At 37.5% G+C, this 16,264-nt stretch overlaps 1 protein-coding gene across 3 annotated transcripts in view; it reads left to right on the forward strand.

Moving 5' to 3' along the window:
• The first annotated feature begins 1,308 nt into the window (after positions 1-1,308).
• Positions 1,309-16,264, forward strand: part of Ythdf3 (YTH N6-methyladenosine RNA binding protein 3) — a 35,202-nt gene continuing 20,246 nt past the window's right edge. Inside the window, exons 1-4 of one of the 3 annotated variants that reach the window (XM_028758642.1) lie at positions 1,309-1,656; positions 2,063-2,087; positions 5,338-5,483; positions 7,815-7,900. In XM_028758642.1, coding sequence (XP_028614475.1) covers positions 5,426-5,483; positions 7,815-7,900 — 144 coding nt within the window. In that variant the 5' untranslated portion in view covers positions 1,309-1,656; positions 2,063-2,087; positions 5,338-5,425. The remainder of the gene's footprint in view (positions 1,657-2,062; positions 2,088-5,337; positions 5,484-7,814; positions 7,901-16,264) is intronic. The other 2 variants (XM_028758705.1, XM_028758777.1) reach the window with 2 other exon arrangements.

Consider the following 16,264-nt stretch of genomic DNA (forward strand, 5'->3'; position numbering starts at 1 on the left):
GAGACAGGGCCTCTCTACACAGCTTTGGCTGTCCTGGAACTCACTATGTAGATCAGGCTATCCTCAAACTCAAAGAGATCCACCCTCAAGTGCTGACTTTAAAGGTATGTGTCTCCTCACCCAGCCTTCAATTTTTATAACAGCAGTCAACACACAAGATACTATGACTATTTAATCAATTATAGTGCCTGACATTTCATGTAACTCACCAAGTTACAGTTTTGATGCTGTGACTCATGCAGCAAAGAAACAAGAAGTTGCTGTTTACAGCCACAATTGTGGGAAGCCTATTCCTGTCAGTTCTTAGTTTCCTCATGATACCAATGTTTAGGTTCAGTGACAATTCCCAGGTTATAAACTGATCATTACTAGGTAAGCATTCAAACTGAGATTCATGGGGATTCTAAAGCCATGCTTCTCAGACAGGAGTAAAGGCAAGGCTTTTTCTATTATTTTTCTCTTGTGTACTCTCAATTTCTCAGCCTCAATTCCTCTTCTGAAAGATCCTTTGAAAACCAGAAATGTTTTGGACGTGGGAGCTAGACAGAACAATGTAGAAGAAGGGGAACCTTGGGAAATGGAAGGATTTGAAGCTTGGAATCTGAACAGAAGGAACTCAAGGGAAAGGGATTAGAGCTGAACACACCTAAAATTGCCTTTTGAGGATTTGCATGAGAAGTAGTCTTGACTCAATGATTCTAAAACATTGTGGTACTACATACAGAAAACTGTGATTTTCCTAATTTCCCGCTTCATAGGTTAACACTTAAACTGGGTGTTTTTTTTTGTTTTTGTTTTTTAATAAAGAATTTGGCTAGTTAGGAGTACACATTACACAACACCTGTAAAATCTTTCTTGGGAAGGAAATTAAATAAAAATGTCAAAACTACAACTGGACTGACTTCCTTTGTTTTTGCCAACAGGTAAGAAAGTAACATTACCAGTTTCTAGTGACATTTTAAGATTCTTTTCTTTTTTTTTCAGGGGGCAGCAGTCTTGCAACTGTTTCTCCCTCTGAAGGCTATTTTTATCCAATAAAAACCAAACCAAGCCCAACAGAGAGGTAGAAAGTATCAACTGAGAGCGTGCTCCTGCACCTCGCTCCGGCTTTGCCGCTTAGGCGCCCAATGGCGGCTAAGTCGCCTTGCGTTGCTAGACTGCTTTTGCAGGCTCAAGGCCAAAGACGCCGGATCCCAACGCTCACCGTACCGCGCATGCGTCTAACGTACAGCTGCGCTGTCTGGTCTCTACCCGTCTCCGGTCTCCGATGACGTGCAATGCGAGGGCGGAGCCCGAGGCCGTGGCGGGAGTAGGGGAGGAACTGCGAGGTGTGCGTGGACGTCAGACTGGATAGCGGAAGGTCAGGGCGGCCCGGAGCGGAAGTGGGACTCAGGAGCTTGTCCGCCATTGTGGGCCCGAGGATCGGAGGACGAGCTGGGACGGGCAGTGTGCAGGCGGCGAGCTCGGGCCCCTTCCGCGACTCCCGAGTGTGAGCCCGCTTTCCTGGAGCCTAACAGAGTGGCGGCGGCGGCGGCGGCTGGAGCAGAGCTTCGCGAGTGCGGTAGTCGACTGCTGCGAGTGCTCTCGGAGAGGCCCAGGCGGCGGCGGTTCCTCTCGGGTTACGGTGAAGAATGTCAGCCACTAGCGTGGATCAGGTGAGGGAGCAGGGCCCCGGCTCGGCGAAGGCCGGAGCCGCAGAGCTCCACCCTCGCGTGCGGCGCGGCTCCTCTAGCCGCCGCTAGCTCCATAACGGCGCCGTGGGTGCTGGCTGTCGGGACTGCCGCCCAGGCCGGCCTGAGCGCGGGCGTCTGAGCCCGTGGCCAGCGTCCGTGACCACTGAGGGCCGGATGTCCCGGCGGCCGGCGCGGGGCCAGGCGCTGGAGGGTGCTAGAGGCGATGCGGAGGGGCGGTGGGAGGCAGACGGGCGGAGAGATTGCGGAGGATCTGGTGGGGTTCACACCTACGCGGATTGTTCTGAATAACTTGTTTCCAATAATGTCTCTGTTTAACACACTTTTCTTCCCCCTCCCCCTCTTTACTACATCTTTCGTCTTGCTTCAGAGACCTAAAGGGCAAGGAAATAAAGGTGAGTTTGGTTTTTTTTTCCCCTTAGGTGTTCCCTTGATGTTATTTTTAAACTGTAAGCGGTTTCTTTCTTGTTTTTGCATTTCTTTCTAAATATAAAGGTTAGAAAAACATCCATCGCAGCTAACAGCCAACATTTACATAGTTCCTGGGTTTGAAGCTACATTTATAGAAACTGAAGTACTAAGAAGAAACAGCTGTCTTGGTTGTATTTCAATGAACGTAATGGTATTTCTTTAGTTTACCATTTTATTTTTGTTACATAACTTAGGTCATACTTTTTTTCTACATTTGTGTATAGTTAGGTAAGTTTTTTAAGTGAGCAACATTCTGTTTTGAAATGTCTGGATTACATTTAAACTTGGCAAATCACATCGCGTTCTATGTCACATTAGTGAAAATCATTGATTCCATAAAAGTTGCTTGCAAGGAGGCAACAGCAGTATAGAACTCCTAACAAGTATGTAATCTTAATGTAGACCTCTGATTGGAAGGTGTGTCTCAATCTGGTTTCTTACAAAACCTTGAAAAAAATTATTTGTGCAGTTATTGCTAGTATTACATGATTTGCTATTAAAATTTTGCTATTTAAAAAAGCTACCATTAAAAGTAAGGCAGTTAAAACATAAATGTAGTTTGTTTTTATGCTTGTGGAACAAAGTCAGCTGATAGGAGCGTGGAATTAACGTGATATTAGTGTGGAACAATAACTCCTTTCTTGGGGTGGTGCCAATTAAAGAACATTACAATGAGCTATGTATTTGTAACGTTTTTTGTAGTGCCGGAAATGACACTAAATATAATTACACTTCCTGTTTTTTCCCCCTTCCCCAGTAATCAAGTACTACTTTAAAAATAAGATCTGTAATAGCTCTTTAGGTGTAGGTTTCATGTTTCTATTGATGCTTTTAATATTTTTTTTCTGGGTTTGTATGTGGCAAGGCCAGTTAATTAGAAATAATAGTGCTCTGCCCAGAATAATTTTCTCCATGTCATACTACGTTTTATATAAGAACTTATATATACCAGGTACATTGCAGTGTGTTAGCTAACAAACTTTATTTTAATTAATGATGTTTTCTTTCAGCATATGAACATTTAGGAATTTTTAATTCATAGAATTCCAGTTTATTTTAGTGAAAATTGTAAACTTCAGAATTAGAGGTTAATTTAAAATTAGTTATTAAACATTTGTGAGTTTAAAAGGAATTTTTTTCTTTTCCTTTTTTGGCTAATCTGACCATCTGTGAAATTTCTGGTCATTGTTGCCTATTATAAACTATTTTATTCTGGAACTATGGCACTTTGCAAGGCTACTTGAAGTGCCAAGTTTTAGCTGGGCGGCGGTGGCGCACGCCTTTAATCCCAGCACTTGGGAGGCAGAGGCAGTCGGATCTCTTGAGTTTGAGAGTTCGAGGCTAGCCTGGTCTACAGAGTGAGTTCCAGGACAGCCAGGGCTACACAGAGAAACCCTGTCTCGAAAAAAAAAAAAAAAAAAAAGAAAGAAAGAAAGAAAGTGCCAAGTTTTAAGGTCACTGCAAGGCTATTTGAAGTGCCAAGTTTTAAGGTAAGTGACTTCTGTGAAGTTCTTTTTGGATAAAACAAACTAGATCATCCAGATTGGGTATTATAAACTAGTTCTATATTACCATAGTGTGGGTTACTTGAGAATCACTACATTTGGTATGGCCTAGTGACCTCTCTCCTGCTGATATACTTATAAGTCACTTGATAGATAAAGGCTGGCTGGCCACACCCTCTGGTTAAATACTTTATGTGAGAATTTTTGTTAGTGTCATTTCTGATTTAATATTTAGATACACATTCAAATTATGTTTTTGAATAGTTCTTTATTCCCACAAATTTTCTTTTACTCTTTTATAACTTTTACTCTTTTATAATTTTATCCTAGGATGAAGCTTATAGACTGGGATATTTTTATAGTCCTGGGTTCCAATACCACATACAGCTACTGATTTACTAAGATTTACTGATTAGTACATTATATATTTTTGTTACAGTTTCTCTTCTATAAACAAAGTAACAATAAATCCTGTTATTATGAGGATTATTATAATTGCAACAGCTTTTTGCGCTAATTGCTATTTTTTGTATTATTTCTAATCCTCTTGTGAGGAGAAGGAAAGCTACTGGTGCAAAAGTACTGGTATACTTAGTCATTTAAGTTGATTTAAAATGATAGAAACCATAACCCTACAGATACATTACAAGCCATGTCACAGCTATTTGCAAGTGGCTGTTTTGAGCTTTTGTGTATTTTTGAAAAACTTCTGCCTTAGTTGACTTAATTTTAAGTTAGTGAAGTTATCTTATAGCGAGTCTGTTTACTGATACCAGGCAGAAAATAGAGTTTTTTCCTTTTTTCTTTATAACTGTAAAGATATGCTTAATTTGAATTTAGAGTTTAAGAACTTTATGTGCCTAAGAAATTGTTATCAGTTGAAATTTTGAAGCTAGTTGACTTAATATGGCTTCTGAGAGTCTGTGTTTCTTTTCTGAATTGCTAGTTGACATTGTTAGTCTAACACCCTGCTTTAGTATCTGTTTTTCTGCAAAGTGTTTTCATGCATATTCCCAAGGCTTTTTGCAATAAAGTAATGAAAAGGAGTTCTGTCAGTTGATCTGTGAACACAAAAAATGCTTCTGAAATACGGTTCTTGAGTCTTGGTATACTTATTTTTACAGATTTAATTCCTTTTTTTTTTTTTTAAACCAAGGATTTTTCTTACTTGAAATGTCAGAACTGCTTACTATATGCTTATAGTATGAGAGGATAGTAGTTAAAATTAATAAATAAAGATAGGTAAAATAAATAAGGATAATTATTTTTTGGTCAATAATTTTCTTTATGAACAAGAACTTTTGCTGTGTCTTCATTTGTATGTCAGATGTTCTCTTGGGCTTTTCTCTGTCCTTTCTTTTGTCCTCTAAGTTTATATAAGTAAGCAACACATAGATCACAGTTTTCTTTTTCCTCCTCCTTTTTCCTTCTATAGGAGGGACACACGCCTTTTATATAACGGGAGTTTGAAAAAATTAGGTGGAAGTTGTTTGTTTGAATGTTTCAGAAAGGTAGTATATTTGGCAAAATGTTGTATCTTCTCGCTGTCCCCCCAGAAAATGATTTCAAAGCACCATACTATCATTATTTTGGCTTCATTTTATTATTAATCCTCACAACATTCCTGTAAGGAGATAGAGGGTATATGGTATTGTCGCTGTTTTTGTAGGTGGGAAAACATGATGCATACATCTGTTGACTTTCCTAACTTGATGTAGTCAGGACCAGAGCAGAGAACCACCTGGCTTCTAAGGCCCATGTTCTATCTTGATTTGACTTTGCTTCATAGGGCAGAGGAAACAGGCGAAGAATCATGTAAGTCATCTGTTCTTTTCTCCCCTGAAGAACTTTTACACAATATAGATGTGGATTAGATTTCATTACTGTTCACGTTCAGTCTCTGAGACATTAGATTGTCATTTAACGATGTTCAACAACTAAATTCTTATAAAACAGTTGTTTTAAGAAAAGCATGCTTCTGAAATTAAAGGGCTAGTTAATGTCTTATTTAATGGATAGTTTTTTGAATATATTGGCAGTGTAGACTAGTTAACCAAGGACTAATTGACACAACTGATAGAAATGGTGGGCTGTTGTAAGTACTGGCTGGTATGCATTCCAGTTTAGCAGTCCAGAAGTAGGAAACATTTTTTCCCCCCAAGAAGTAAAAGACCATGCATCACCATTGTTGATGAAAGAGTAGTAAAACCAATGAGAAGAGAAGGTTCATTAGAGTTTCTGGGACTGCAGTGGTTACCTCAGTGCTCAGATGGCATTCGTTTTCCTGTGACACCTTCCTTTTTATTTTGTTTGTAGTAACTGTTACATATTTTAATTCTGGGACACATTTGGCTCAAGCCTAGCCCTGATGAAGTCTGAAATACTATTAAATCTTGTAAGTGGAGTCAGAATCTGTTTATTTTGGGGTCACCTTTGCAGGTCATGGTATCATAGATGTCAGCTTTGAAGGCCTCATGCTCAGTGTAGGTTTATTGCTGAGCCATCCCTGCTACTTACTGGATGGCAGAGAACCAAGAACTTCACAGTTCTTTGCTTATAAGCCACTGCTTACCAACAGTATTACATTTTAGGTGATGTGCACTTAGGGCAAAATAAGAGTTGCTGTTCTGATAAACTTAACCCCACATTAGTTGGCAGTACTTTGTGACATTGTACTTTTGAACAGCAAGTAGTTCTAAGGTTGACATTCTTCAGAAATTGCCTTTTTTTCATGTTTCAATAATTTTTTCATATTGATATCATATCAAATATTCTACTAACCTTTGTTCTTGTAGTTCAGAATAATTTTAGTTTTATTTGGGATATTATAATATTGAGTAGTATAAAGATTATTGAACATGTCCATTTAATACTAAGATGAGATGAAATAGTCAGTGAGTAATGTAACTAATTGCCAGTAGATTAGTGAGCTCACAGTGCTACTGGAGACCGCCTGCCTCCTTGGTGGTAGACCTGAAATTCAAATATAGGAGGTGTTTTTATATGCTCCACTCAGGCACGAATGAGACACTGTCCACATATATTCTATTTTAGTTTTTTCTTGAATCCAAATATATATTTTCAAGTGTTTATAAAATAATTTTTGAACTAGTGTGATATTCTAATTTATCTTGTAATTTGTTTTCTCATGTGTTTCATGAGTAATCATCATCATCATCTATGGCGTCTTAGTTGTAGTTTTACTTTCATGTGAAAGTCTTATTTATTGATGTTTGAATTTGAACTCAAAACTTTAGCGCATGCTAAACACACACTTCATCAATGATTCTCAGCCTTTGAGAATCAAGGTGTGTACCCACACGTGTATCAGAAGTTTTACAGATTTTAACGATGAATGCTTATATACACAGGGACCTGGATTTGTACTCCAGAACTGCCAGCAAAACAAACCAGAACAACATAAGGCCTTTTTTTATGTTTTTAGTGACAGCATCTTACTACATAGCCCATCTGCTAGGTAACTGTCTGTATTGTCCATACTGTACTGATTTTGACATTGCGATCCTTTTGCATCTGCCTCTCAAGTGCTGTGAAAAACTCAGTGGGTCATCATACCCTGCCCTTTGTAGATTTTTTTCATACTGGAACTTTAAGTCACAAATAGTTACTTGAAGGTTGGGTCTGGTGTATTTCCATTGCTTCACAAGGTGAAGTAGGAGAATTGAGAATTCCAAGTTAGCCTGTGTTACAGAAGAAATAAATTCTTATCATTATCAGGTTAATAGACTTACAAAGTTAGGTCACATACTCAAATGTACTGTCTACAGCATTACTTAGTTATTTTAAATTCAAACAATTTTAGGGAGCCCTTTTCAATATTTTTATGTTACTTTGCTCAATCCAATGTTGAAATTGGGATATGTAAGATTTTAGTAAGTGGGAGTATGTACATATGGCTTTTAGAGTATTGAGCTTATGGATCACAGGATTTCTAAGTTTTCTGTGGCACACATTACAGTTTTTTCTATAGGTTATCCTTAAGATTGCTCTTAAACCAAAACATGAAGGAACTTAGGATTATTTTTTCCAGAGTTGGCCTGAAAATTTTTTTCAAATGTTAAGATTGTTCTATGAATTTCATAAGAATAATTATAATACTTCTAATACAAATGTGTTTTTTTTTAGTTTCAGTACAAAATGGTTCGATTCATCAAAAAGATGCTGTAAATGATGATGACTTTGAGCCATACTTAAGTAGCCAGACAAATCAGGTAAGTTGTCTGCAGAATCAGATTTTAGGAAGTTAAACTTCTTTTAGTTTTTACTGATTTTTTTCCAAGTAGAAATCTATTTGAATAGGAGAATAAAATAATGTGATTAAATTTTGTTTAGTGTACCTACATATGGTAAATAACACTTGCAGGTTTATGACATTGGAGACTACTTTAGAGAAGGTAGGTAACTGAATGGATTTCTAAAATACTTAAAGATTAACATTATTTATATATATATATTGCTTAGAATTGTTGAATACTAAAGTCGTTTAACTTTTTACTATTGCAGCATTTTTAACTAAAGCAAATTAGACTTAAGTTGGAAACTTTTATGGGATAATGACTAGTTTGTGTCTTACAATTTTTAGTTAACTGTATGTTCTTATTTTAAGGCATTCAAAGTTGAATTCCATTGACAGTTACTGTAAGTTTTATTATCTAAGTATTAGCAAATAGAATTAAGGACTTTATAAATACTTCTTTATTATGGATGTAGATTGTAGTATGTATCTCAATTCTGGGATTTGAACCTATGACATTGTGTATGCTAAGTCATGTGCCACAGTTGAGCTACATGCCTAGTCTCTAGAACCTTTGTTTATAAAGGTAATAAGTGTTAAGAAACAGTAAAATGTTATTTGATATTTAGATGTAATTTTTGCTGTTATGTTTATTTTGAACTTTATGTCACTGCTAGAATCAAAATTTGAAAATATAATTTCAGCCCTCATTGCTTCATTAGAATACTCTGGAATGAAGTTTCTACTGTTGTTTCTGTCACTTTTAAAAAGATATATGAAACGTACTCTGAAATATTAGATTTTTAAAAGCACGAGGGGAAAAGGCACTCATTGTTTCCATAGAACTTAGTAATGGAATTAGAACATTTGAACACTCAGTCTTCTGTTTTGAAGACTATAGATTTGGTTTGTATCTTAGAGAAGTGATGGCTATGCTTATTCTCACCTACCTCTTGGTCATTTCCTTTTATCAGCTTTCCTCTGTGTACTGGCTTAGATTCCTAGCATACATTGGAGAGGAATAAATAAACGAGGAGGAATGAAAACAAGTGGTAGCATTTGTGAATGCTGGGCTGAAAGGGTATTATACCCGTCCCTGCCACTACTGAGAAAAGATGTCAGTAATAGTCTTTGCACAGTACCAAAAATGAGTACCTCTAAAAAGGCATGTATTTTAAGAGCAACAACAATAGGATGTTGGAAATTAGGTTTGTTTTATAGAAAAAAGTAGAAAATGTCTGAAATCTCAAAGGTAAGTTATATAAAAGTTTAAAAGTCATTCAGAATTTCATAGCTGAACTATAAAACTGAAGTAATTCAAGAGTATCAATTTAGTGGAAATTAAGTTTATTGCTGTCAAATAATCATGATTGACAAACTTTAAAGTTGTGCAAGAATTCACATATTTAATGATTAGTTCCTTGCATTCTGCTCTAACTAAAGTATTCAGTTAAAATTCAACTGGAAAAAAATTTGAGGTTCTTTTTAAGATTTATTTATATGTGTATGTGTGTTAGTATCTGCTGTATGTGTATGTGATTTGGGAACTAAAACTTGTGAGTTGCCCAACCTAGGGATCTGGGAACAAAATCTGGGTTTTCCACAAGAGTAAGAAGGCTCTTAACTGCTGAGCCAGCTCTCTAGCGTCATATATGAACTTTTAAAATTAATCTCTTCAGGTAATTTTCAAAAGGATAAATGATGAAGATGAATCATTTTGTGGAAAAGGTGTTTTAATACTTTTCACTGATTTAATTTGTTTTATACACTTGTATCTAATTCATATCAGTTAACCCTAGGATTGTGTTAAAAATACATTGTTGGCCTTACTTTTCTGGCAGCATACTTTTTCCATTTTACAGTGTTTTATCTTTTAAAGGAGGAAGGAAGAGATCATTGAGTCCCTGTAGATCTTCTGAATAAGGTGGTGATTGAGTCCAGGTCTCAGTTGCCTTTTTGTTAAATATGCCATGTAACTTGCAAACACATTTAAAGAGGAAATTGGAATACTGATGTTACCCATTGTCAGTGTTGGTCAGTGTTGGTGTTTTGTTTCCAGATTCTTGGCCATTTATGAACATATGGAGAGAATTGAGATTAAAACCCACACAAATTTTATTTAAACCAAAGCAATAGAGAAGTTCAACATGTACTGCAAGGGTGCAGCCAGCTACATGAGTGGAAATATTCAAGGTCTCAGGTTGCTGTCTGGGTTTTCTCTTTATAAGCTCTAAAGGAAGAAAGGAAAGGCTGATTGCTAAGGGTGTAGTTTGCATGGTTCTCTATTTTAATTGATAGATTAGCTCATATAGTCATTTTTTTCATTGTGTGTTTCTTCCCATAATGCATCTTTGCATCTTTTATTCATCTGTATATTTGTCTGTATATCTATATCTATGCCTATCTATCTAGGAATGTGAAAATTATATATGAGAATAAAGTGATAAATTACCTAAAAGGATACAGTTTTGTTTCACTTTTTGTGCAACCTAGAACAATCTCTGGCTGAATCTGCCCTCCGATCCTCAGACTAGATTGTATTGAGACTACTTTTGAACAGAAATTTTCTAAACTTTGATTGTTATTAGAAGAGTAAAAACTTACCCCTTGTCTAGAGAAGTTATCTTCATGTAGGCCTATGGGAGTGAGCCTCAGGTTGCTAGTGCATTGATCAGAGGGGAATATATGCATAGTACTGATAGGCAAAAGTGCATTTTTAGTAGAGGAGTATGTACATAGTGCAAATCAAGTGGAATCCCAGATCATTAAAGCAATCCCTTTGCTTTCCCTGTGGAGGCTTGGGAAAATTACTGTATTTGAGTTTTATTCTGTTTTGGCATCACATGCCCTATAGTTTAACTATAGCTGACTATTAATGTGATTCTCCCCCCCTCCCCCAAACACACACACTGGCATTACAGTAACTGCTATTCCACAGTCCTGAAATCCAAATCTGATTGTGTATTTCTCAATACTAATAAAAACATTACCTGCCAGATGTGGTGGTGTGGTCTTAGCACTTAGGAAGAGGCAACAGGATGTCAAATTTAAGGCCAGACTAGGATACAGTTGAGAGAACAAGACTGTATCTCACAGAAATCAAAACAAGAAATAAAGCACACGTAAAACCACTACCATAGTTCCAGAGAAGTGGGTAAATTTGTTATCCAATTTAAAATGGTTTGCATACTTTATTTCATCTTTAGTCACCATTGCCCATCCTTGAGAAATAAGACTTGACCATTAATTTTTGAGAATATAAAAACTCAAATTAAAATTGAGCTATATTCATATGCCTTGAACAGTAAACATTAGCCTTTTTTAATTGTTCAAGTTTTCTCATAGTTAATAAAAAATTAAACTAACCTCTATTAATAACATTAAAGAATCATGACTAAATTATTGTACAATTGTAAAGAAGCACTTTTAATAATTCTTTTATTTTTTTATTTTTCAAATCGTAATTTTTACTTATTCACACAGGGGTTATAAGCACAAAAAGGCACGATGTGGGGAAGGGGATGACACCGGAGTGTGGGTGTTCAGGGGGAGTACAGATATCTTTCAGAACATGGTATCGGCTGGGTGAAGGTTCAGGAGACAGGTCGCTTTGACTCTGCCTATGATTCGCTTGTCCTTATCTAAGTTGGTATTATCTACCAAGGCTACCTATTTGCAAGGTCTATGACTACTCAGGCTGGTAAATTTCCATGAAAGCTGCCTGTTTACAATAGCTTATAGCCATCTGTTTCAAGGTTTTTCCACAGAGACCCAAGACTTGGTGTGAGTATATGTGTATGACAGGCCTATTGCTGATTTTAGGCCTTCAGTGGGTAAGCAGGGCTGCCCCTGACATCTCCTCCCTTCTCTAATTGTAGAAGGGCTGTGGCAGTTCTAAACTTGCGAAGGCGGGGATAGAGGCCTGACCTCCAGTAATTGAAGGGGACTTTGTGATGGCTCCGGTTCCCCTGTTGTTGTCGAGTGAGGCATGAGGGCCATACCCATCCCGATGTCTTTTTCCTGGAGAGGGGATACTTTTGACATCAACCCCTATGCAGTCAGGCATGTCCCTCAGGGAATCCAGAGAGATATTTTTATCTTTTATTTATATTCCCTTGCAGTGCTTAGCCTCGCAGCCTAAGCAAGAATTCAGATAGCCTGTCAGAGGGGGTTCTGGGTGACCCCCTCTCTGCTTGGTCTAGGGGCGGAAGTCCCCTCTTTTAGGTTGGGTGGAGATGGGTTTTGGGAACACCCTGGATAGAGTAACAACCTCATCTTGAGTCTCGTGGTCCTCTGTAGCTAACTTAAATGTATCTGAGTAGGTTTTGCTACCAAATTATTTATCTGTTGTTTCACAAAGTTAGTCAGCCTATTTAAGGCCCACAGACCAGAAGAAATAAGCAAAAATAACCCAATTAATGGTCCCAAGATGGGAGGACGTAGGGTTGACAACCATGGAGAGTCTGAAAACCAATTCTTGTACCAGCACTCATCTTTCTCTTTCTCTCTGTCTTTTCTCAGGGCCTTCTCTGACCTTTTTTTTTCATTCTCTCTTCAACCATCCCTGTCTTGTCTATGTAAAGGGAACATTCTTTTTTAAGGGCTGTACACAGTCAAGAACTGTACACAGCCTTTTCTGTTGTAAAAGAGTAAATCAAGCTCAATAAAGTCCTTTGTGATTTTTGGAGGTCTCTTCAGACAGTGAAACGAGGGATTTCTTCAGATTAGTGATGTCAGTCTCTAGCTGTTTGATGTTCTTGTCAATGGCCCATTGAAGGTCTGAGTAGTATAAGTTCGGAGGCCAGCATCTGGATTAGAACTTCTAACAGCAGACATCACGGGTGATTCATTTTTACCTGAGTTACTGCCTGAGTTAAAGCTCCTGGGAAGCCCTCTTCCTCTGGGTTTTGTGAGGTTGGGTACAGAGCTGCCGCCTGGGATCTGCTCTATGCTCGGGCCCAGACCGGAAGTCTGTCTTAATAATTCTTAAAAAGAATGTTTATACTGGGAGAGAGTCCTCCAGATTGTTGAATAGCTTTGATATTCCTTACAGGCTCGAAGTATAGTTCAGTTTTCTTAAAGTGTGCTTAGCATGCATAAGGCCTTGGATATCATCCTGCCTTCATCTCCCAAATTTTCACAATATGTAGAGCAAAAGTTGTCCTTATTTTATAAACAAAAAGCAATTAAATGGCTTGTTAGGATCATGTACATTGAAAATGGCGGTGTAAGGAATTGAATCCTTACTTCTTAGTAGATTTGGACTGGCTTTGAGATTTCAGAAAGAGGTAAGTTAAGTTCTGGTAATAAATACAACTGAATATATGTGACACTACATTTTCTATTTGAAATTATATAAAACATCAAATATAAAGAAAAATGTTATAATGAGCATATACATACTGAGAATCTGCTGTTGATATTTCATTTATCATATTTATTTAATGTTTTTGTTTTTAGGATATGTTTTGATCATTTTCAGCCCTATCCCTCGATGCCTCTTAGATTCAGCTCTCTATGTCTCATTTAAAAAACTTTTTTATTCATTTTAAAATGTTAGAGTTTTTATAATACTCCATAAGTGGGTCAGCTTTTCCTAAGTGTGTCAGCATTTACAGTTATAAATAGTCTTAAATATTTTAATTTTCTTTTAGAAATAAAATTTATATGTAATGTGCAAAATCTGAGTGCACTCGTGTAACCATAGCCAGTGTTCAAATAGACCATCTTTCATGCAAATTTTTGTTCTTGAATTTAATTTTTTATTGACCTCCAGGATCATTTTTAGAGTTTCTTTTTCTTTTATGAATTAAATGTTTAGAGTTACAGATATTTATAAGGTTATTTACAAATAGACAATATGGGATGCTTTTATATATTATCAAGGTAGTTAAACTATCGACCTGCATATTTTTAACAGTTTTTTATGCTGTGAACAGCTGAAACGTTTACTTATCTTGGAGTGAACTAGATATTAACTCTATGTATTACTTTGGTACCTTTATACATTTGTGTCATAATATTTTGTCTTCGTTGGTCTGTGTTCTCCTGCTTTCCCTGGGAAATTCCTTTCTGTTCTGCTTTGCTATTTACATAGATTCCTTTACCTCTTCTATTTTCTACTTCTGTTAATTAATCTTTTTGTTTTTACTGTTTTTCATTTTGGAGAAAAAGTCTTTATCTCCCCCTGCCCACGCCCACCCCCTCCCCCCGACCCCCCCCCCACCAATTTACCGTACGCACGCTGGTGTGTGTGTGTGTGTGTGTGTGTGTGAGAGAGAGAGAGAGAGAGAGAGAGAGAACACAGTAGTAGTAAATATCTTCATTTTTTGAAGTACTTATTTTATATATTTAAGCATACTGTAGTTGTCTTTCAGACACACAGAAGGGGACATTAGATCCTATTACACATGACTGTGAGCTACCATGTAGTTGCTAGGAGTTGAACTCTGGAAGAGCAGTCAGTGTGCTTAACTACTGAGCCATCTCTGCAGCCTAATAAGTTCTTTAAAAAAGTGAGAGTTAGTTCCAGATAGTGTGTGGGATGTTACAGTCACGATTATATTGGCATTTCTTTTTGTGGGGTTGGGGCTTTACTACCATGGCTTCTGGTGGTCTAGTAAGTGCTGTGCTATTGAACAAATATCCCCAGATTTTTGTATACAATCTCAGTGGTGGTGGTGGCTCCACACAGAATAGTCTCATAAATATGATTGGGGAATAAAGCAAAACCAAGCATGACCTGAGAAGTTTATTATAAGGAGCTTAATTAATCTGTCTATGTAAGTGAAAAGTCAGCCCTAATGGTACTGATCAGTGTTAGAAATTCTGACTGACTAGTTAGGTTTTTGCCTACCTTTGATGATTTTATAAATCCTAAGGCAGTGTTCTGGGTATCAGAAATCAAACATAGAACAAAGGTTGAGAAATCTGTCATTAGAGTTATTTATTTTTCGTCAGTAGTGTTTTTTAATTTTGGACAATCAGAATTATTTCAAAGACATTGCTTTTTTATTACTCACTTTAAAGAAAACATTCTATTTTTTAAAATCAAAGTAAAACATAACAAGATAAAATAAAAACCATGACATTGAAGTTGGACAAGGTAGACCAATAAAAGGAAAAGAGCTCCAAGAGAAGTCTGAAAAATCAGAGACCCACTCATGCATACATTCAGAAGTCCCATAAAAACACTAAACTTAGTTATAATATGTACACAGAGGACCTGGTGCAGACCTGTGTGGGGCCCTGTGCTTGCTGCTTCAGTCCCTGATCTTATTCTCCTGCTATCCTCCATCCCCTCTGGCGCTCATACTCCTTTTACCTCCTTTCATGCAGTTCCCTGGGGTCTGAGAGCATAGAATTGATGGAGACAGTCCATTTAGAGCTGTGTATTCCAAGGCCTCTCTGCATAATGTCTGGCTGTGGGTCCCTATATTTGTTCTCATCTGCTTTAGGAAGAAGCTTACCTGATGATGGCTGAGTAAGTCACTGATCTATGAGTTTAGCAGAATATTATTAATTTTCATGTTACTTCGTTATTGTTTAGAATAGTAGTATTTGGTTTTATCCTAGGTCTCTGGGCTGTCTAGTTGGTTTTTGGTCACCCAAGCAGTGTTGGATATGTGTTCCATCTTAGGGAGTAATCAGATACTGGTTGGTTACTCCCATAAGCTTTGTGTCATCATTGCCCTAGCATAGTTTTCAGGTAGGGTTGAATGTAGATTCAAAGTTTTGTGGCTGGGTTGGTGTAAATGTATGGTTATATATGTATACACACATACATATACATATACGTATACTGGTAGCTAGTAGAAAATTGTCATGTACTAGATAAATACTAAAACATTTCGGAGAAGGTTCTATGTAGGCACTACCTCAGCCTTGAGTTGTGTTGGTGTTGTCTTCATCAATGGGGCCTTATAAGCTTGTGGAGAGCAGTTTATTGTCTTGGCAACAGCCTGGGTAAGGTTTGGGGATTTCAGTGGGATCCCTTTGGCCAACATCTCATTGGCTATAACACAGTCCTGGGATTGGAAGCTTTGTGTGACAGAGATGGCCACTTGGGATGTCTCCCTTATTATTTGGAAACTTCATTAGGGTCACCTTCATATAGTTGAGGAAGTTTCTACTGCACTGAGCTTCACTATGACTCCTCAAATGCCCCTCAGTTCTAGGTGTCTTGCCTCACATTTTTACCCTCAACCCTGTAATTCCTTCCCCTTCCCAAATGATTCCAGCTGACCCCCCTCCTCCCACCAGCCCATCCATAAAAATCCATTTCTCTCTCTAGGGAGATGCATGTGTTTTTGCCCCTGGACCCTTTTATTATACCTAACCT

The sequence above is a fragment of the Grammomys surdaster genome, unplaced genomic scaffold (genome assembly GCF_004785775.1).
Source record: "Grammomys surdaster isolate TR1022 unplaced genomic scaffold, NIH_TR_1.0 62, whole genome shotgun sequence".
Lineage (NCBI taxonomy): Eukaryota > Metazoa > Chordata > Mammalia > Rodentia > Muridae > Grammomys > Grammomys surdaster.